General features: G+C 34.4%; 2 protein-coding genes across 5 annotated transcripts; one reads left to right on the top strand and one right to left on the bottom strand.

The window, feature by feature from the left end:
- Positions 1–10,322: 10,322 nt before the first annotated feature.
- LOC130988163 (uncharacterized) lies at positions 10,323–13,449 on the bottom strand. 4 transcript variants are annotated; one of them, XR_009089993.1, is made up of 7 exons: positions 13,089–13,447; positions 12,729–12,846; positions 11,956–12,077; positions 11,787–11,858; positions 10,892–10,971; positions 10,776–10,807; positions 10,323–10,566 (listed from the first exon to the last, which is right to left on the bottom strand). XR_009089993.1 is itself a non-coding variant. In XM_057911944.1 (6 exons), exons 1-6 carry the CDS (start codon positions 13,286–13,288, stop codon positions 10,529–10,531), a joined length of 567 nt encoding a protein of 188 aa, XP_057767927.1. In that variant the 5' UTR covers positions 13,289–13,449; the 3' UTR covers positions 10,323–10,528. The 4 variants fall into 4 exon arrangements, 2 of the variants coding, with proteins under 2 accessions (XP_057767927.1, XP_057767928.1); XR_009089994.1 differs by lacking the exon at positions 12,729–12,846 and having other exon boundaries at positions 13,089–13,446; XM_057911944.1 differs by lacking the exon at positions 11,956–12,077 and having other exon boundaries at positions 10,749–10,807; positions 13,089–13,449.
- Positions 13,450–14,743: 1,294 nt separating this feature from the next.
- On the top strand, positions 14,744–15,577 carry LOC130988164 (uncharacterized). The gene has a single exon (XM_057911946.1). The coding sequence runs from the start codon at positions 14,993–14,995 to the stop codon at positions 15,386–15,388; it is 396 nt and encodes a 131-aa protein (XP_057767929.1). The 5' UTR covers positions 14,744–14,992; the 3' UTR covers positions 15,389–15,577.
- The last annotated feature ends 6,132 nt before the right edge of the window (positions 15,578–21,709 follow it).

Below are 21,709 nucleotides of genomic sequence, written 5' to 3'. Positions count from 1 at the left end.
AATAGATCTGTTGGCGTAGAACGTCATCAAGATTTCTTCCGTTGGAGAGCAATTCGAATTTGGGCTGAGGCTTCAATCTTCGAGGTTCCTTGTCTGGGTGGAAACGGCTCTCTTGATGGACAGGAGATGTGACGTCTCTAAAAAGTAACCACCAGATAGGAATGACCTCTGCAGAGATAAGGATATCCTGAGATCTCTGCATTTAATGCGGCTGTACTTTGTGAGTACGTGGCTTCCTCTGAACGTTGGAAGATCAGTCCGAGGAGGAATGTTCAACTGATACTTGACTTTAGTATCAGTCCATTGCGTGCATTAAGTAATCAGTTCCTAACTGATTCTTCAACTGATACTTCAGTTGGTATCTGCAGTCTTCAGTCTTCAGTCCTTCGTTCTTCAGTCTTCAGTCTTCGACACCGCAAGCTAAACTAGAACTGAACTCTAACACTTGAGGTCAAAACAATTCTAGTCTATTACAATTACGACCTATGAATTTTGGTATCATCAAAACAAGGGTTAGGATTAGGGGTGGGACGGTACGGTATACCTTATTAAATCAACCATACCTTATACCTTACCTTACCTCCGGTATGGAGAAAATTCATACATTTACCTACGGTATATCTTAGTTCGGTATACCTTAAGTACAGTATGAAGATTATACAAAACCTTTACCGTACCTTTATTTTGGTATATCTTACCGAATTTCGGTATACCGTACTTTCACGGTATACCGCACGTTAACGGTATACCAAAATAATCGGTATTACCAAAATCGAAAAAATTCAATACGGTAAAAAATTGATAACTTATTTATTTAAAACATGTTTAGATAATGAATAATATTTAACAAATATAATAATGACATAATAATTAAAATATATCACAAATAAACAAAAAGTAATACATTTATTATTAATGATATCAATGTAAATTAACACCCATCAGGTGTAATTTTTATTATATTTTATATATAGAAAAAGAAAATCCTAAACTTTAGAAAATATATTATATTTAGTTCATAAAAAAAATAGAAGAGATACTGAATGAAATCAAAGACTCCAATGCAGAACATATACTTAAAACTAAAATCACTATTAATCAATCATCTCATGTCCAAGTATTCAATACTTTCATATAATTAGTCTCGTATTTAAAATTCAAAACTGAATGCATTCACTTTTATATTGATATAACTTACATACTATATTATATTTTATTCACTTTTATATCATTTGATGATATTTATATTCGCATACTTGTATGCATTCATGTAATATATAGTAAATTATATAGATGTTATAAGTTACATATAATTTATATGTTAGACGTAATATTATTTATAATATAATACTAATATTATAAATTTATAACCATGTATAAGTTAGATGTATAATCTATTGTAAAACAATAATTTTAGTTATATATTATAACTATACTATAATATCAAAATAAACAATTTTATTTTATTGTATGACTTATACTATATACTATATTTTATTTGTTTTTGTTATAAGTTATATACTATATACTATATAGATGTTATAAGTTATATGAGATTTATAATTAGTTAGATGTAATCTAAGTTATAATATAATATCAATATTAATTATAACTATGCTATTATATACATAGATGTTATACGTCATATGTATAATTTATTGTAGAACAATAATCTTAGTTATAATATAATATAGAATATTATATTATAATTGTACAATAATCTTAGTTACATAATATAGAATATTATCTTATAACTGTGTTATGATATCAATATAAATATAATATTAAATTATATAACTTACATACTATATTATATTTTATTCACTTTTATATCATTTGATGATATTTATATCCGCATACTTGTATGCATTCATGTAATATATACTCCATCCGTCCCAAACGAAATGTCATATTTCTTTTCGGCACGTAAATTAAGAAATGTGTATAAAGTAGATAAAGTGGGTTGGTGGAAATTATTTAAATATTAAATATAGAGAGAGTGTATTGCCAAAAAAAAGAAACAGGACATTTCGTTTGGGCAGCCCAAAAAGGAAAACAGGACATTTCGTTTGGGACAGAGGGAGTAGTAAATTATATAGATGTTATAAGTTACATATAATTTATATGTTAGACGTAATATTATTTATAATATAATACTAATATTATAATTATGCTATTATATATGTAACTATTATAAGTTAGATGTATAATCTATTGTAAAACAATAATTTTAGTTATATATTATAACTATACTATAATATTAAAATAAACAATTTTATTTTATTGTATGACTTATACTATATACTATATTTTATTTGTTTTTGTATCATTTGATGATATTTATAAATTCATGTACAATTGTATATATTTACATAATATAGATTATATACATCATTTTATAAAATTTATAAATATTTTTAAAAATATAAACATAAAAATATATATTATATATTTTAAAACTATAGATTTTGATACGATATATACCGCGATTTTCGGTATACCAATATATACGGACAACTGCGGTATATCAGAATAAGGTATTGTACCTTATTACCGGTATATACCGAATATTAAGGTATACCAGAATAAGGTATGATACCGCATCACCGGTATATACAGTAATATTCGGTGTACCAGTAATACGGTATCATACCGTGTTCCGGTATATACCTTTAATACGGTATTTATTGATTTTTTCGGTATATACCGCGGTATCGGTATACACCGGTATACCCCGGTATCTGGAAAATTCATACCTTTACCTTACCGTAAATCTTTTTTACGGTATCATACCTTACCAAAAAAATCGGTATACCTTAAATTCGGTATTTTACAGTATTTTACGGTACGGTATGGCCGGTATACCGAGTTTTCGGTATATTTTTCCAGCCCTAGTTAGGATATTCCACAAGGTTCCCAACACATTAGCATAAAACTAGGAGTTAAGTGTTTAAGCTTAAACAGAGATGTCATTCTAAATCTAACATGAAAGTCTTAAGTTGAGAAAACAAAAGACAAATAAGAGTTAATGCTACAGCGGAAGTCTAAATAGAAATTGAACCCTAGTCTCAACTCCGTCCCATCAGCACTAGCCAGCCAACCTGAAAACATTTGAAAGTATATTTGGGCTAAATACTAATGTACTCAGTGAGCAAACATTTTCTAAAATATTTCATATTTTCATAAAGACAGTTTATCCAATCATAACTGACATAACTTAGAAGGTTTTAAATTGAAAGAACTTCTAAGTATGTTAAAATAATTTCTTTCATTTGTGCGCACATATCACACTCTCTTTTTGTTACTCGCTGTGATCCCGGACCTTTTAGCCACCGACGGATTAATTTCTCTCCATGATACTTGCCCTGAGGACGTAACTCAGACAAGTTGAATTGACCTCGGGACGCTACCCAGGCAGGCCTTACATGATACATGCTCCGAAACACATCCAGCCAAGCACCCTTATAACGCCTCTTACATGAATTAGTGCCCGATGGAGATCAACCCACTAAAACAACTAACAAGTGTACACAATTCTCAAATAACGGGTTAGACCATAAGAGAACCTCGATCAATCCATGAATTGCGAACCTTAAACAGAGCAGAGTGCACATAAACATTTTATTGGATAAACAGTTTGCATTTCATTAAATAAACAGTTTGCATTTCATTGAAATATTTAGAGCTTAGTAACTCAATCATACTTTATATATTTGGAAAGTAAGCCCACCTGTATAGGCAAAGCCTGTCGTGTAATCATAACTCTGATCGGAATAGCAGCTCTAATCCTCCTGATCTACAAGCCTACAAGAAATCTATTCTTAATAGGTCTCCTGAATCTAATCTTAAGTCATAGGAAAAATGTTTAACATTCTATGGTTCATCACGCCGGTTTTTTAAAATTTAATAATAAAGATTTAAAACTAATTCTTGAGTTAAGGGCACCAACAATATCCTTACTCGATTTTCTTTAATAATTGGATTTACAAATAAAACCGATTAAATTGTAAATACTTTTTATTGCATAATGCAAATGCAATTTCATGTCATTCTTAAAACATATACTCCCTCCGTCTAATCCAAAAACATGAATATTTTTTTCATTTTGGGGTATCTCACAAAAACATGAACATTTCTATTTTGGTACACTACCCCACCACAATCCATTTACTTTTCATCTCTACTTTTTATAAAGCGGGATCCATTTTCCACTCACAATACACTTTTATCTAACATTTCTTAAAACCCGTGCCCCACTTACAAAATGTTCATATTTTTGTGAGACGGATGGAGTAATAAGTACTCCCTCCTTCAGCCAAAAATAGGGCAATTTATACAAAAACTGGGCACGGGATTTAATAAAATTGATGATGATTTTGATGTAGTGGAAAAATGGTCCCATCACTTTATGAGATGTTTGGTTGAGATTGAATTTGGAGTGAGTTTTTTTGTAAATAAAGAGAGTTTGTAAGGATAAAAGATTAAAGTGGATAGTAGGACTATTTCTTTAAAAGGAAAGTGGTACACTCTTTGCGGACGCCCGCTACTCCACTTTTAGCGGACGGAGGGAGTAATTTCTTAAAATATGCACATAATAATAATACAATATTATTATGCAAATAACTCTTTAAAATAATTAATTAAAGTAGTTATAGAGTCTAGTTAATTAAAATGGTGCAGCCCATTTAAAAAAATTAAAATGCAGTTTATGTTTTAATAAAATCAGGCCCAATCTTGAATTTATAAAATAAAGAAGCCCAGCTTAATAAATAACTCAATGGCCCAAAAAGGAGAAAATAAATCTCAGCCCAACATCCCAGGCCCAAAAGCCACACTCTCTCTCCTCCACCCTTAACCTCACGCTGACTCGCCTCTCTCTCGGCTCTCACAAGACAAAATCCGCCCCTCTCTCTCAGCCGCCACCGCTCCTGCCTCGGTTTCCCCCTCTCTCTCCGACAACGACGGCGACCGCCGCCACCAGTCACCCCTCTCTCTGTCTCCTTGAAGTCCAACGACCACCTCTCCCTCTTCTGGACAGCAGCGGCTTCACGCCACTGCCACCGTTGGCTCCCCTTTTCTCACGCCCATGTTCTCTCTTCCCTGGTCCGGTCGACACCGTGAAGCCACTGCCGCCGTCGGCAGTAGGCCACCCAACTACTCTCAGACCCGACTCAATTCTAAAGTTAAACAAAAGTTCATATTTGTAGTTCGATAGCTTTCTGTTAAAACATTATCTGTTCCTAAATGTCAAATGATGTACATTTCGCATATGCAGATATATATGTATATAACTGAAATGAATGTATGTATGTTTGTTTTAAATTCTTTGTTTGGGCAGCAGAAGTTCTCAAAATGAGATAGGAAAATTAAAGCTTTCAGCATTTGCTAGAAATATGAGACACTATGAGAGTTTAAAGTGAAACCTTGTAGATAGTTGAAATGGTGGATTATTGGTATGTCTGATTTGAGCTCCTTCTTGAAAGATAAAATTTGAGAATTATGGAATCTTTCGTATTGAATGGAAATGGGAGATTTGTTGTAGTAACTTTGATGATGGAGGAATGGCTTTGCAGAGGTAAGGTGTGTTGGTAAGGTTGGGACTTGGGAGGGAGTAGTTGTGGAAAAGTTGGTGATATGACAATTAAAAACTCTTCTAATAAAAATTGGATCTGTAATGTAATATCGGGGTATCACTAATTAAAATGATCGTGTAAAAATCATTAAATAATCAAACTTAAATAAATATGTCATGCACAAGAATTTGAATAATTAAAATTTTACAAAAGTTTTATAAATCATTTTTGTTGGAATTTAAAATAAATCAATTTTTTTTTATCCGGCGTGAATCGTCTTAACTTTTAAGTTCAAAATATTCTAAATTTAGCTATGGAAAAGCGGGGCATTACATGTTCTTTCTAAAGTTCACAATCATTATATATTTACATCGTTTATGAATATTTTGTGTATCAACAATCGATCGAAAATTAGTTAAGGTATGATTAATTATTAATTAATTTTGTTAAATTAGCAAATAAAAAAATACTTACCATGGAAGTGGTCTTGAACCACTGCGGCCGTCGGCATCTGTAGATAGGGGGAAGGGCGAGGGGGAACCGGGGGTTGAGACGGCGGTGGCGGTTTCAATGTTTCTCGTCGGGAACTGCAGGAAGGGAGGAATGGGCTGGGGAGTCTGGTCGGATTGGCAGGAATTGGGGAGGGAGAATTGGATTGGCAGGAAAGGGGATCGACAACAATTGGGATGGGGGGAATGGTGCTGCGAACAGCGGCGTCGGCGCGGCTGGCGGAGAAGAAGCGCTGCCATTGGTTGAGAGAGGTGAGGCAGCGGGGGAATTTTATTCATAGGGAAGAGAAGTGGGGCGAAGGAATTGTATTCGCAGGGAAGAAATAATCAACATTTGTGTTTTTTAAAATAAAAATAAAATAAGCCACATATGATAAAATTAGCCACATAGGATATATATTTTAAAGCTAGAAGCTCTAGAGTTGCAAGGATTTGAAATACTGAATTCTTAGACACGCCACGTGGGACCTTGAATTAAGGGGAGCACATGGATCTCTAATCGTATCTTGAATTAAGGGGAGCACATGGATCTCTAATCGTATTATATATTTGATGATGATGATGAGAGTAAATGAGTAATTAATACACAAAGTCTGATGCTTAAGAAGCAATTACCAGTTAATGTATTGATTCAGAAATGTGTAAGATGATATATCCATTTTGGAAAAGTAAGAGTCTCCAAAGTCATTTATACGTTTCTTCTCTTTTAGTGAAGATAATCAAGTTATTATTGTCTTACAGATAAAGAGTCCAACTCTTTCCTCAACTCTTCAATACAAATATTATTATACTAGTATTTTCCATTTCGCCTTTTGTTTATTTCAATTCTGTCTATCTTCATTGTCTGCTTAGTATTTTCAACACATAATTTAAATAATTAACAATTATAAAAGGTTTAAATTTATAGAGACATTAAAATATGAGAGAAAAAATTTAATAATTCTTGTGTGGATATCACACAAAAATAGCACCGCATAAATTAATAAACTAATGAATCTCAAGACTAATCCTTAGTAATATATACCATGCAAACTAGTGAACATATAGACCTTCTCTTCGCTGAGTCCCAGGCCTCTCGCCATTTTGGCGGTTTACTGAAATTCAACATTTTGCATGTGTGTCTGCAAAATTAGGAAAAATCAAAATAAAATTCAAAAGAATATTAATTGCTGAAGTTATTTTTTTTCATGCAAATTGAGGAAAGATTAGAAGCAAAAGAAAAAAAAAAAATCAAATCTTGAATAAAGTAAATATTTTCACCTCGAAATTTTTAATTTGGTGAGGTTCGTTGTAACCTCTTATCGACTGTTTTCTTGGCTTCTCTCACCGCCGCATCAAGCTTCTCATCATCACGCGCCGCCCGCCTTATATATGATGTTCCTCTCCTGTTTTTTTCATCATAAAAAGCAATCTTAGAATCAAGAGAGAGAGTGGTTATAACATGCATGATTCGAGAGTAGCTGAAGTGAAAATTCCTGGCGTTTGGTTGCATATAGACTGTAAAACGGGAGCCTGGAGGCGGTGGCGCCGCCGTCAGTTAAATGAAATTTTCTTTCGTCTGCGTCCTCGAAGCCGCCGGTCATTTATCAAAAACAACCAATTTTCGGCCAGAAAATGAATGGTTTATGCATATACAAGTTCTATTTATTCATGTTGTTGCAAATGAATGGGGGAGAAAAATACGAGTGTGTTTATTAAAGAGTGAGATAACAAATTTGCTTAGCATTTGAAAGTTTCTCACTCGTTCCCTCATGATGAAAATTGAAATGTAACGGAATTGACCTAAGAATAGTTGGATGAATCCGAATTTACGATTTCCGAATCTATTTATTCCACTTAATTGTGATAAACCCATCTATATAGCTCCTTCGTATTTATATAGTCTAATTAAAATACTTCTATGCTTAAAAATGAATTTCTTTCTGTTCATGAATCGAATACTGCAATGATTTTCTTAATACTTATTAGGTAACCTATTCTCTGAAATAAGGTTATTTCGGTTTTAAGAAAATGTTGTAATCATATTTTCTATGTATGAGGTTTTCATTTATTTAAATTTTTATGGTGTACATGTATGTCATGTTATACATAGATCTCTTTTGCCATAGTACATAGTCTATTGACATGTACCATATTCACCACAACAAAATTCATTAGGAGGAGAGTCCTATGTACACTAGTCACAATATGTAATGATAGGACTCTCAGGAGTGTCTTGTTATAGGCAGTTCAAATCCCTTGTCCCCAAAACTCTGTCCCACTTTATGTCTAAATCCAATACTACATCGTTTTAGTCACAATAGATTCACCCATTATAATTGAACAAAATCTATTGATTATCAGCTCGGCTCATTCAAGCCGTGAATCTACATGCATCTTTCTCTTTCCTTTAGCATATCGAATTCATATCCAATCAATTGTTCGATATTCTTACATACTTTGCGCAGATAATAACTTTGGAAGCCATTAGAGCTTTCGGTTAACAAACAAGGAATTTTCAGGAACAGAAGCTAATGATGTTATTCTCCTTCGAACTAAAAGAATTAATTTTATTACAAGAACACAACAATAATTCTCACTCAATTAAGAATCACAATAATACAAAAATATACATTATGAGAGGGGGGGAACCAATCCATGACCTCAGGCCAGAAAGGAAAATCACAACAAAAATTTCAGCCAACCACAACACTATATTCTTCACCCAAATCCCGTGAATTATTTAGCGAGAGAAATTTTCATTTTTCAGTGCAGAATATGAAATTCTCATTTTTCGATGGAAAGATAAATTTTTCAAAAGAGAAAAGAGTATATTTAGTTAGAGAAAGAAAGAGAAAGAAGAAGATTTGCGGCTTCAAGTAGTAGAGCCAATCTTTGCATATCAATCAATTAAATGTTAACAAAAGAAAAAAGAAACGACCTAAATCAAAAACAATGTAGTTTTGGATTGGGACATGAAGTATGACAGGATTTTGGGTACCAGAGGATCCAAATTGTATTATAGGAACCTTGATAACTCATTTTAGGACACCGAGGCTTGCCCTATTATAGTTTTGCGTGAAAATACACAATTTTTTAGTTGATGTGCATCCTATAGCTCGTTAAATTACAACCCCCCTCCATCTACATGATTATTATATACTACAAAAGATCATAAAACTGAAGAACAAGCTCATTATACTCTAGCCAAAATAAATTAATTAAAAGTGATACATCAACATATCTCCTAAAGTAAATGAACAAACCTATAGATAATTTAATCTAAGCTTTGAACTAATAGAAATAAGTGAAATAAATAAATGATATAGATTATTTTTGGATACATCATAAGGGGAGGCAAAAGCTCCAAAGTTTATCTCTGCCCGAAAAAATTGATCTTTTAGTTTTGCAATAGTCCTCCTAGCCTTGAACTGCATTGATCATATGAAGAAGAATAAATTAGCTTTTGAGGGGAATTAAGAGAATTAATATATAAAGAACAAAGCACAAACTTGAAGAGTCTTTTCTAGCCCCATTTCAACAGCCAACATGCTTTTTCTTTTTCAAATCGCTCATGCTCCATCTCTTTTGCCAAGTTATATTAATTGACTCTTTCTCTTCAACGAGTTTTCCTGTGAAGCTCATCAAATTCTCTGGCCTCAGAATATAAACAGGAAGGGGGCATAGGGAAGAAGAAGATGGAGACAACATATCATAATCTATCTATACATGCATGGGCACTACTAAAAAAAACGCTCATACGTAACGGTAAATTTCCGTTATGTATGTACCAAAACTACCGTTGTATATAGTGGTGTTATATATGAGGGCGCTCATACATAACGGTCATATACCGTTACCTATACTATGTATACATAACGGTAAATGAGATATACATAACACTTTAATTACCGTTCTATATAAATGTAATACATAACGGTAAAATCTGTTATAAAATGTATTTTTTCCGTTATGTATTGTAACTATACATAACGGTTTTTTATATTTTACATAACGGTTAATTACCGTTTTCTTATGATAGCAAACATAACAATTTTTCACCGTTATAAAATTTATTTTTTCCGTTATAAAATATATTTCTTACGTACTGTGTGTAGTTATACATAACGTTTTTTTGAATTTTACATAACGATCATTTCTGTTATCTTTTGTTATGAAACATAACAGTTGTTTTTTCGCTTATTTTTATAATTTCCCAAATATAAATTATACAATAGCCTCAAACACAACAAATACTACAATCTAAAACATATATTATATAAATAATTAATCATCCAAACATTGTACTAAAATAAACATTGTAATAAAATTCTCATCCGAAGATAATCAAAATGCTAAGTACAATAGTTCTATCTGAAGTCAAAAGAAAACAAAAATAACATTAAAAAAAAACTACCATAAACCAATATGCCCATACAACACCTTACGAAACTAACTCTGTCCATGTCAACACCACTCAATAGATCCATGTACAGCAAGAGTACCTGAGATTGAGAGTCATTCACGATAGCTTTCAAGTTTCAACTAATAGCAAACATGAACAAACAAGCAGACAACATTATAATTTTATAATCCAGTTATGCCATCAATTTTGCTGTTGTAGGAAGAAACTTAGAACTTTTAACTCATATTAAAAAACTAATAATTGATATTTTCAATAACTTACAAAGTAGGTGGATGTAAATAGACTTACTTAGGAGATTCTTGTATAGAAGGTTTTTATATCTGCAATCATCAAATTTTGACACTCAAAATCAAATGTACCAAAAAAGAATGAGCAAGATTTTGAAGGCCAATGTCGATCCATACTTAGCAACAAAATTGTCTGAGGTTGAACCATAGCTTAATTGTGCGTCATAACACGAAAGCATAAATCCCACATGCCCATTCTGCACATCAAAAAATTACAAAAATCAGAAAAATATTTACATCAAGAAAATGGAGCTACCTGAGGTAAGAGCTATAACTCCTAGCTTATCAAGAAGTTTCTAAATTTTAACTTTCCTACAGCAAAGACAAAGACAATAAAGTAATGAGCAAAATTTAAATAAGGAGGTAAAGTCCAATGTACAGAAGCTGCAACTGTATATAGGATCACATATAAAAGATCCAATTAGGAATAAGATTCACTCAAAATTCATCCTCTATCATCTCTTATATCTAGAGCAGGTTGTTGCGTGGATCCAATTTTAATTGGGTAGATGCATTGAGGCAACAACATATGGTGGTAGGCATGGAAAGGAAGAAAGGCCCTATCTAGAGATGGAGAAATAGGAAAATTTGGTTGAATCTTATTGTTGTTTAATGAAATAATAATCAAATAACAAAACTAACTAAGAAATAATAATTAAATAACAAAACTAACTAAAGGAATAATAAAACAACTAATCATAAACTTAGAAAGTAACCTGTCAACCACTTATAATATTATTGAAGTAGTACTTAATTGTTTTCAGATCTAACATACCCTTCTGAATTCATTCATTCTGATTTGAGTGATCATAATTATAGTCTCTGATATATTAGAAGTGAATAGGCATAATATTTCTTTTTTGATTTACGTTTAAAGAAGTATCTGCATCAGCAGTTATAAAGCATAATATTTCTTTTGAATAGCATCATTGGAAAGAAATGGCAGAGCACTGGATAAAGGATGGACTCAGAGTATGACAAATTATTCATTATTAAGTAGTAGCTATCTCACCATACAACGAAGAGCAATAGGAGCCCATTGACTTTCTACGCCCAACATCAAAGATGATCCAACACTTTTTTTCTGAAAGTAACAAAAAAAGTTATTTGTGAGACTTATGCAAAGTCAGACACTTAGTCTTTAACAAGAGGAATACAAATAGTGGAGAGTAACAACCTACCTTTATTCACTTAGGATTAAGGAATGTATCTATCACACAATCTGCAATGTGAGCAACACGAAGATAATGCCTATGTATTGCCTTTGTGTTGACCTCCATTAATAACTCAAAACATAAAGTGCCTGCAAAAGCCCCATCATACACAAATTAAACATACAAAAACACTGCCTCTCTCTACTCTCTACCATGCATTCACTTGCTTCTTCTGTAAGATGAAAGAAGACTTCGATATCTACGACAAATCCATCAGAAACTGATATTTCCTCTACTCCAGCTCTCATTTTGTCAAAATCCATCTTTGCTTATTTTTATTAGGCGAGATTTACTTTAGTTGCAGATCATAAACACTATGGAAATTCAGGACCAATAAGATTGTTTTTGCCAAGACCCCTGATTCTACTCTCTGCAGTAAGTCAAATTTACTTAGTTAATCAAACATATGACTGTGCAACCAGTTCTGTAGAAACCCTAACTAGACAGCTCATATTACCCCTCCCACCCACCCCCACATTCACTCTAGAGCATATGAAGACAGGGATCGATATAAGAATCTTAGTATAATGAAATTCTAATGCCCAACAAGTTACGAAAATGACAAACCAACAACAGTGAAAATCTACTAATTTAACCAAACTTATAACTGTGCAATCAGTTCTGAAGTTCCTACTTTTTTACGACTATATAAACTAGAACTTCTGTCAAGAGATGTTGAGAGACTACTAGATTAACACTCGAGTTGATACCATTGAGTGTACGATAAAAAATGGAGCTACCTGAGGTAAGTAAATTGCTACTGCAACAGAACCAATGTAGTTTATCAACAGGAGCCTAGTTCCAAGCAATGCCATATTTCTCAGACCAAGCTTTGTTTCCAAAGTATCAATCAGAAACCTATCAATTTATACTTAAATGTGAGATTTCAGTTATCAGATAAACCTCTTATATCAGATAAACCTCTTATATCAGGAGCCCTAATTTGAATTTTACAGCATCCACACAACCACAATTACACAAACAAAAGAAATTCGAAATTCGGAGCCCTAAATTAAATTTTATAGCATCCATACAGCTACAATTATACAAAAACAAAAGAAATTAGCAATTCGAGCCCTAATTTGAGGCAAACAACTAACCTCTGGCTGGGCCGGTGACTGCCGTTGGATGGAGGTGACAGAGGTGGCGATAGCGCTTGCTGCTGATGCTGACATCGATGGTGGCGGACGGCGAGCGACGATGGAGGCGCGCTCGCTTGTGTGTGCCTGTGCGGGTGCGGCTGTTTGAGGCGAGCACTCGTCGAGCAGCTGTTCGTCGAAGAAGAGAGAAGGAGAATCATGGAGGCGCCGAGCTGATGAGGAGGCGACGGCAGCGGGGGTATCGGGCGGTGGCGGGCGACAGTCGGGGATGACAGGCTGCGGCGGCGGATGGGAGCAAAGGGAGGAGCAGTAATTTGATAAAAGTATTAGTTTATGTAATAAGGAGTTTTAATACACAAAGTTAGTTTTAATAGATATTATATTTTAATTTTAAAAGATGATAAAAATATATACTGTATATAAAAAATGCTCATAAATAACAATAGGGGATAACAGTTGGAAGTATTGTTATAAATGAATGCTTATATATAACGGTTGTCTTAACGCTAAAACAACTGTCATTAAATAAACGTTCATAGATAACGTATAGTTTAACGGTTCGATTATACTGTTATATATATCACTAATAGATAACGCTAATAGATAACACTTAATTTCATACTGTTATAAATATATTTGGATAACAGTACATATATAACAGAACTTTGTAAAACTGTTATGTATTATTAAAAGTGCGCTCATACATAACGGTTTTTGACCAAAACCGTTATGTATGAACCGTTATCCCTATTTCTTTTTTTAGTAGTGGGGTAATAACTCATTCGATGTGAGCCAAGATAATGCAGAATCTTGGAATAGAGAAAACTAACATATGCAACCAAATCTCTTGACTAAATATATTTCTAATGTCAGTTCAGAAAATTCTGAGACATGAGCAACTATGTGCAAGGATAAAGTTGAAAATAAGAATTTGATAGGTAATTATAAAAAGTTTCACTTCTTAGAGATCAATTGACGCAGTTTAGACCTAAAATAATTGCCTTCCGCTAAACCAAAAAATTAGCTATTGTTATACTAATTCTTTTGAGCACATCATGATTGATGAAAAATTGAAACTGGTCCCCCATTGTTTGAGCAACAATCCAACAATTTGCATATAGAGAAAAGATACATTTCTGTATCACCTGATTGAAAATCAGAAAATTACTATCAATGAATCACTGCTTTCTTTATGTGCCATCAATAAGAGCCATTGTTTAGCTTCAAAAGTTTCATCTTTAGAAAATCATACTAACTCATGGAAAAGATAGAATATAAGCACCTGACTCATACTGTAGTGCAATCTAACTCATGCATAAGTTTCCGGTCAAGAGCTTCTCAAAACAAACAAAATTATAATGTAAAATAACATGATGATGCTTGCTTTTTTCATATCCTAGATCAAGCTTAATTGCAAACAGGAGTAGATAATAATTAAGGCCTCCATAAGTGTTGACTCGATTTAGACATTCGATCTGGGCTCATGGCCCATCATTAGAGCATGATTTCGAGAGCAAATTCATAGTCACCCTTCTTATTTATATCATCTTACTCCAATTCAATTTAAATTTAATCTCTGGTATTATATTGTAAATATAGTTTTTTTTTTAAGTCATTTATAATTTAAATAGTTAAAGTTGTGCTAACATAAGATTGAAGACAATAAAAGATGAAACATAAGATAAATGATAATAACAGAGAAACCCAAACGCTACAAATCCTAATCCTAATGCGCATAAAAATGAGAAAGTGGATAAGATCGAAACCAGCAAAAAAGGCCACACCACGATGTATACACGGACAGCCCGCAGTATTCTCCGTGCCCTTTTTCGTCTTTTCAGCCCCTTATAAATACCAACACTCTTTCTGCACACTTCACTCACTCTCCTCTCTGTGCGCTAAAAATGGAAGACGATTCCAACCCACCGTCGCCCCTTTCCTTCAAACACAAGCTCAAGGAATCTCTCTGCTTCTCCTGCTGCTTCCGCCGCCGCAACGGAGCCCACTTCTCCCTCCACCACTCTCCGCCGTCCCCGTCCGACGACAACCCCGCGGTGGTCTGGATCAAAGCTAAAGGACCGCACGACCACTCGCTATCGGAAATCAAAGAGAAGTGCCGCACGATTCTAGGGTTGCCGGCGGCTAAGCATAAGAGGCAGTCGTCGGTGGAATTCCGCTACGATCCGCTGAGTTACGCGATGAATTTCGAGGACGGATTTGATTGTGACGATGAAGCGCCGTTGCGGAATTTCTCCGCCCGGCTGCCTCCGACGCCGCCGGTGCCTGCCGCCGTTAGTTGAATCCGTTTGGCGTTACTGTTTACGATAAGAAACTGCTCGGGGTCACGGTTTTGTCTGTAAATATAAATTTCTTCTTTTTGTGATTTCTTGGAATTTACGAGGGCAAAATTAGTTTGGTAAATTTCTTGTCTTTGTGTATTTGTGGATGAAAGAATATTTAATAATCTTTTCTTTACGGCATTATTAAAAGCTGTGTAAAGCTATAAAAGGCGATTGTAACAATTACCTTGCTTATCCAAAAATGTAAATGCAATAGTTACTTGTTCAAAATTATTAAAATTATTGAAAATAGAAAAAAGATATTAAAATTATTGTAACTAGAATAAATATATAATTTATAGGAGTTTGTTTGTACAAAACATTATTAGTTAAAAAATGAAATAAAAGTACAATTTATAGTTAAATATAGGAGAAAATGTATAATTTGATGATTCAAAAAGTTAAAGGAGATTTTTTTTATGGACAAAAAAAATAGGTAAGTATGACTCTTTTTCGTAGACGGATGAAGTACTAAATATATATATATATATATATATATATATATATATATATATATATATATAGGGTTAGGTTCAATGAAAAAGGCCTAAATGTAAGAAAGAAGAGAGAAGTAATCTCATCCGTTGATCTTATCTAATCTAACGGACATGATTTGTTCACGCCATGTTCAACGGATTTTTTCGTTGAACATATACAATATTTTTGGGGGTTATGGGTTTCGACCCCCCATATGTTCAACGAAAAAATCCGTTGAACATGGCGTGAACAAATCATGCCCGTTAGATTAGATAAGATCAATGGATGAAATTACTTCTCTCTTCTTTCTTACATTTAGGCCTTCTTCATTGAACCTTGGCCTATATATATATATATATATATATATATAGGGTGTGGTTCTAGAGAGAACTACATTATTTGTGAGAACGGGAGAACCATCAAATCTAATGCATTCACTGTAAAAATTAATGCATCCGCTATTAAAATTAATGCACTCAAAAAAAAAAAAAATGCTCCCTTCAGGATTCGAACCCAGGATCTGCATTCATCCAACAAGATGATGCATCCACCGTAGATCTTGATGATCGAATGGCTGAAAATGGTTCTCCGGTCTTCTTTTATTTATGGTTCTTTCCTAAACCTCTCCCTATATATATATATATATATATATATATATATATATATATATATATATATGGTCGCTCCAATTAGACCCCCTAATTTTAGTGAGATCTAAGGCACGATTTGGTGCGTTTATTTTATCAATCATATGGCTGATATTGTATTGGAGGGTGATTTTTTTTCGCAGGGTTCGAATCCTGAAGTGAGCAGAATATTTTAAATTTTGTTATTCATCAGTATATACTGCATTGTTCATCTGTATATACGGCCATGATCATCAGTATATATGTCTTATTCATTACGAATTTTTTAAATTTTATTTTTCATCAGTATATACATCTTGTTCATTAGATATACGTTTTGTTCATTAGTATTATATGTCTTATTCATTGTACTCATTGTACTATATAGGGGCGCGCTCCAGTGAGACCCTCTGTTTTTCGTGTAACATGAGTACAATGAATAAGACATATAATACTAATGAACAAAACATATATCTAATGAACAAGATGTATATACTGATGAAAAATAAAATTTAAAAATTTCGTAATGAATAAGACATATATACTGATGAACAGGGCCGTTATACTGATGAATAACAAAATTTAAAATATTCTGCTCCCTCCAGGATTCGAACCCTGCGAAAAAAAAAATCACCCTCCAGATACAATATCAGCCATAGAATTGATAAAATAAACGCACCAGATCGTATCCTAGATCTCACTAAAATTAGAGGGTCTCATTGGAGCGGCCCCCCCTATATATATATATATATATATATATATATATATATATATAGTTTTTAGTGGTCATTTTGTTAGTACAAAACATTATTAATTAAAAAATAGAATAAACATACGATTTATAGTTAAATATAGAAGAAAATGCATGATGTGATGATTCAAAAGTTAAATGAGATTTTTTTTTTTCGTGAAAAGAAAATAGGTAAGTATGACTCTTTTTCGTAAACGAAATAAGTATCAAGTACTCCCTCCGTCCCAATAAAAGTGGCCACTTTTATTTGGGCACGGAAATTAAGGAGGAGATAGTTATGTTTAATTAATTGTGGTCCACCAAATTAAGGATTTAATTAAAACTTCTTCTTCCTCTCATTGCATCTGGGCGACGGCGACGGCGGCCGGCGCCGGTGGTTGGCCCTCGCCGTCCTCTATCTGCCGTCGAACCAGCCGCCTGAAATCATCCCCAAATCAGACTTTCCGGCGATAGCAGAAATCATCCACAAAAAAATCAGCACAAATCATCCACAAAAACTAGGAAAACCCAAATCAATTCCCAAAAAATCAGCGGAGAGACGGAAGTTACAGAGCAAAAATCAGCACAAATCAATTCCAAATCCACAAATCATCCCAAATCCACAAAAAAATCTAGCAAAAATCAATTCGACGGAAGTTACAGAGCGGCGGAGAGGCGGTGGACTGGAGCGGCGTCGACCGATCTGACTTCTTCTCCTTCTCACTGCACCGTCAGACGACGGCCACCGCTCCCATCAAAAGCCCTAGCCCCCAAATCGGCCGCGGCGGCAAAGAGCGAACCCGCGCCGCCCTCGCGGCCCTTCGATTCGAGCGGCGGTGACATCAACGATCTACGCCTCGCCGCCATCAACCACGCCACCTCAGATCTAGGCGGCGGCGGCCACGGGGTGGCGAGAGGAAGAAAGTAGAGGCGAGGGACAGGGAGTTCAGGGGTGGGGCGAGAGGAAGAGAGCAGAGGCCAGGGTGAGGGAGGTCGGGGGCGGCGACCGACGCCAGCGCTGGTGTCGTCTGATACTCGCCGGAGAAGAAGGGGGGGGGAGGGGAGGTCCGCCGCGGTGAGGTAGAGAGAGAGGAGTGAGACGAAATGATGCTGATAGGTTAAATTAAAATTAAAGAAGGATTAAGACTTAAGTTAATGGACTTAATTAAGCCAAATAATTACCTTATTTGGAAAGTGGCCACTTTTAATGGGACACCCAAAAAGGAAATGTGGCCACTTTTATTGGGACGGAGGGAGTATAATTTTCTTTTTTCGAACAAAATAGTTAAACTAAAAGTGAATTTCAAAGTCCTCTTCACGTTTTCAATGTCAAGCTAAAAGTGGATTTCCCCAAAATTAAAGTAATCCTATCTATTTAAACTTCCGCCCGTCTTAATTAATGGGCCAAGAATAAAATATATACTCTCTCCGTCCACGAAATATTATTCTAATTTGTCATTTTGATCCGTCCACAAAAAGTTATCATAATCTATTTTTAGTAAATTTGTGGGTCCTTTTCTCCAATAAATTATTTAACTTTTCTATTGAACTTGAAGATAAACTGCAAAATATGAAGACGACATAATATGAAATGAATCTCAAGTTTCATTGATCTTCACACTTCTCCTTTTATAGAGGAGATTTACAAGAGAGGTTACACATGTGTTTCTTCTGCTTCACTCGTTAACTTACTAACTAAAGGCTAAGTAATTATGATGTTGTCAGCTGACTATTACAACTAACTTTCAACTAACTGATTGTTTAATACAACCCTTACTCAACCGCAATTAATCCTTTTTCCAATGGAAACTTGCTTACAAGATATTGAAAACGTATAATTGAAATGAGTTTAGTGAAAATATCAACAAGCTGCTCAGCAGTGGGAACATATCGAACATCTAGCTCTTGTGAGTGAGACTTTTGCGAGTAAGATGCATGTAAGTGTGCAGAGCTTATGTGAGTAATTTGGAGTTTAGAATCATTATCTACCGTGAGTGTATCTTGACCATGATAGAGAGCTTGTATATGGAGATTTGAGAAGTCTGATGTCACATGTGCTGAGGCTCCAGAGTCTAAGTACCACTCAGAACCTATGGAGTTTTGAGAAGTGGGGTATATGGTGTAGGCAGTGGGTTGAGTTTGTGATGGTGATGGATATGTATGAGTATTTTGAGTTGATGCAGGTATGTGATAGGTGGAGGAATTTGGAGATTCAGTGTATGTGAAGTGAGCTTGAGGTGATTGAGCAGATGAAGATTGATTTGTTTCAAATGTAGGCCCCGTAAAACTAACATGAAAGCGGCGATAGCATTTTAGAGCGACATGATTAGTTTTACTACACAACTGACAAATTGGTTTAGTGTTATTATTTCCATTATACCTGCCGTGGAAGAGCTTCCTCTGCCACGGTTACCTGAACCTCGATTGTCATAGCGGCCACCACGACCTCGATTGCCATTGTGTTGATGATATGCAACATTTACTTGAGGCTGTTGATTGAGGGTGGATCCAGCAAGGAAGACAGTTGTGTTGGTGGAGTGAACCTGAGCTTGATTTTGAATTCGGATCTCATGAGTTTGCAAGGCAAACTGGACTTCATCGATAGTGAGTTTTCCATAGTGTGATTGAAGAAGCACGCTAATGCTCTCAAATTCAGGACCTAATCCAGCAAAGATGTAGTTCACTAGATCGAATTGAGAGACTAACTGACCAATACTAAAGAGTTGATCAGAGATGCCTCTGAACTTGGTGATGTAGTCCTCGATAGAAGAATCAGATTTCTTCAATGTTTGGATTCAAAATCTGAGTTGAGCAGATGTTGCTTTAGAATGAGATTGGAACATAGTTTCAAATGTTTTCCATAACTGAGCTGAGCTGTTGCGGCAGCCAACATAGCCAATCATAGATGGTGATAGAAAAAGCTAGAATCCATTTGAAGATGAATTGATCTCGACGCAGCCACGTTGAGTATCCTGGGTTTGGCCTTAGATATGTAGAATCAGAGGTTGATTCAAGGAATTTGATTGGAGCAGTGCCTTGATGAAGAACATCATCAAATCCGTAGGCACTTGTTGTTGCTTGAATTTGAGTTTTCCAAAACATATAATTTGTGCAATCCAATTTTACACTAATTGGATGAATAGACGGTAAATTTGAAGCGATAGCTAAAGAATCCATGGAAGATAAGTGTAGATGAGAAGAGATGGAGAGAAAAAAATGAGATGAGCGTGGATTGAAGGATCAGATTTTGAAAGAGGGTAACTGGCTCGATACCATATTGAACTTGAAGATAAACTGCAAAATATGAAGATTGCAGAATATGAAATTAATCTCAAGTTTCAGTGATCTTTACACTCCTCATATTATAGAGGAGATTTACAAGAGAGGTTACAAATATGCTTCTTCTGCTACATTTGTTAACTTACTAACTGAAGGCTAACTAATTCTGATGTTGACAGCTGACTGTTACAACTAACTTTCAACTAACTGAGCTATTGTTTAATATTTTTTCACTTTTCTTCATTTATGGGCCCCTTTCTCTACTAACTAAATAAACAACACAAATTTTCTTAAAACTCATGCCTCTCTTTCTTAGGACAACATTTCATGGACGGAGGGAGTAATTAAATCCTAGCCCAAGAATTAGCTAGTCGGGCTTCTTTAATATTTTGCATCAAAATCCTTTTATTCTATTTTTTTTTTCTTTCGATTCCGTCAACATCAATCTCTTCAATTTTTGCACCAAAAATCAGCTTATTGTGTATATTAAATTCGATTAAAGCATAAAATAATCCAAGAATATGAACAACTAAAATATACACATCAAACATCCTCACACTTGAATCATGCTAGCCATCAAGTATGAAGTGAAGACTAAACTCAATTCTCAATCATTGTTGTTCACATCTTAATCCCCTCAAGACTCGACACGAAAGATTCAACAAAAAGAATGAAAAAATAAAAGAAGACCGACAATAGACACAACACACAAAACAACCTAATAAAACCAAACAGTCTTTGTTCACAAACTTCTCTTGCCAAAGTAGAATCAAACAACTCACAAGACAATTCTCAACTGTCAAATACTCTATCTGTCCCATTATTTATGACACATACCTTTTCGACACAGAGATTAAAGGAAGTAAGATTTTTGCAGTGGGACCATGTGATTTGTAGTATAAAATTATTACCAAAAATAGAAATGAGCCATTTAACTTGGGACACCATAAAATGAAATACGTGCCATTAATAATGGGACGAAGGGAGTAGCAATTTGAAACCTTTAAAAATTGATCATTATCATCAACTTGGTCAAAATTGAGCAAATATCGAATTTAGCTCACGGATTTCACTCATTCACTCACTGCAATAATTTCGGACAGTCACACATAGACATGTTCCATGCAGTCGCGATATATAGTGGCCAACTAAGTTCTAATTTCGCTGAAA

Source organism: Salvia miltiorrhiza, chromosome 6 (genome assembly GCF_028751815.1).
Source record: "Salvia miltiorrhiza cultivar Shanhuang (shh) chromosome 6, IMPLAD_Smil_shh, whole genome shotgun sequence".
In the NCBI taxonomy this organism is placed as follows: Eukaryota; Viridiplantae; Streptophyta; class Magnoliopsida; order Lamiales; family Lamiaceae; genus Salvia; species Salvia miltiorrhiza.
The sequence above is the reverse complement of the archived record's forward strand: the minus strand, read 5'-3'. Positions and strand labels throughout refer to the sequence as shown.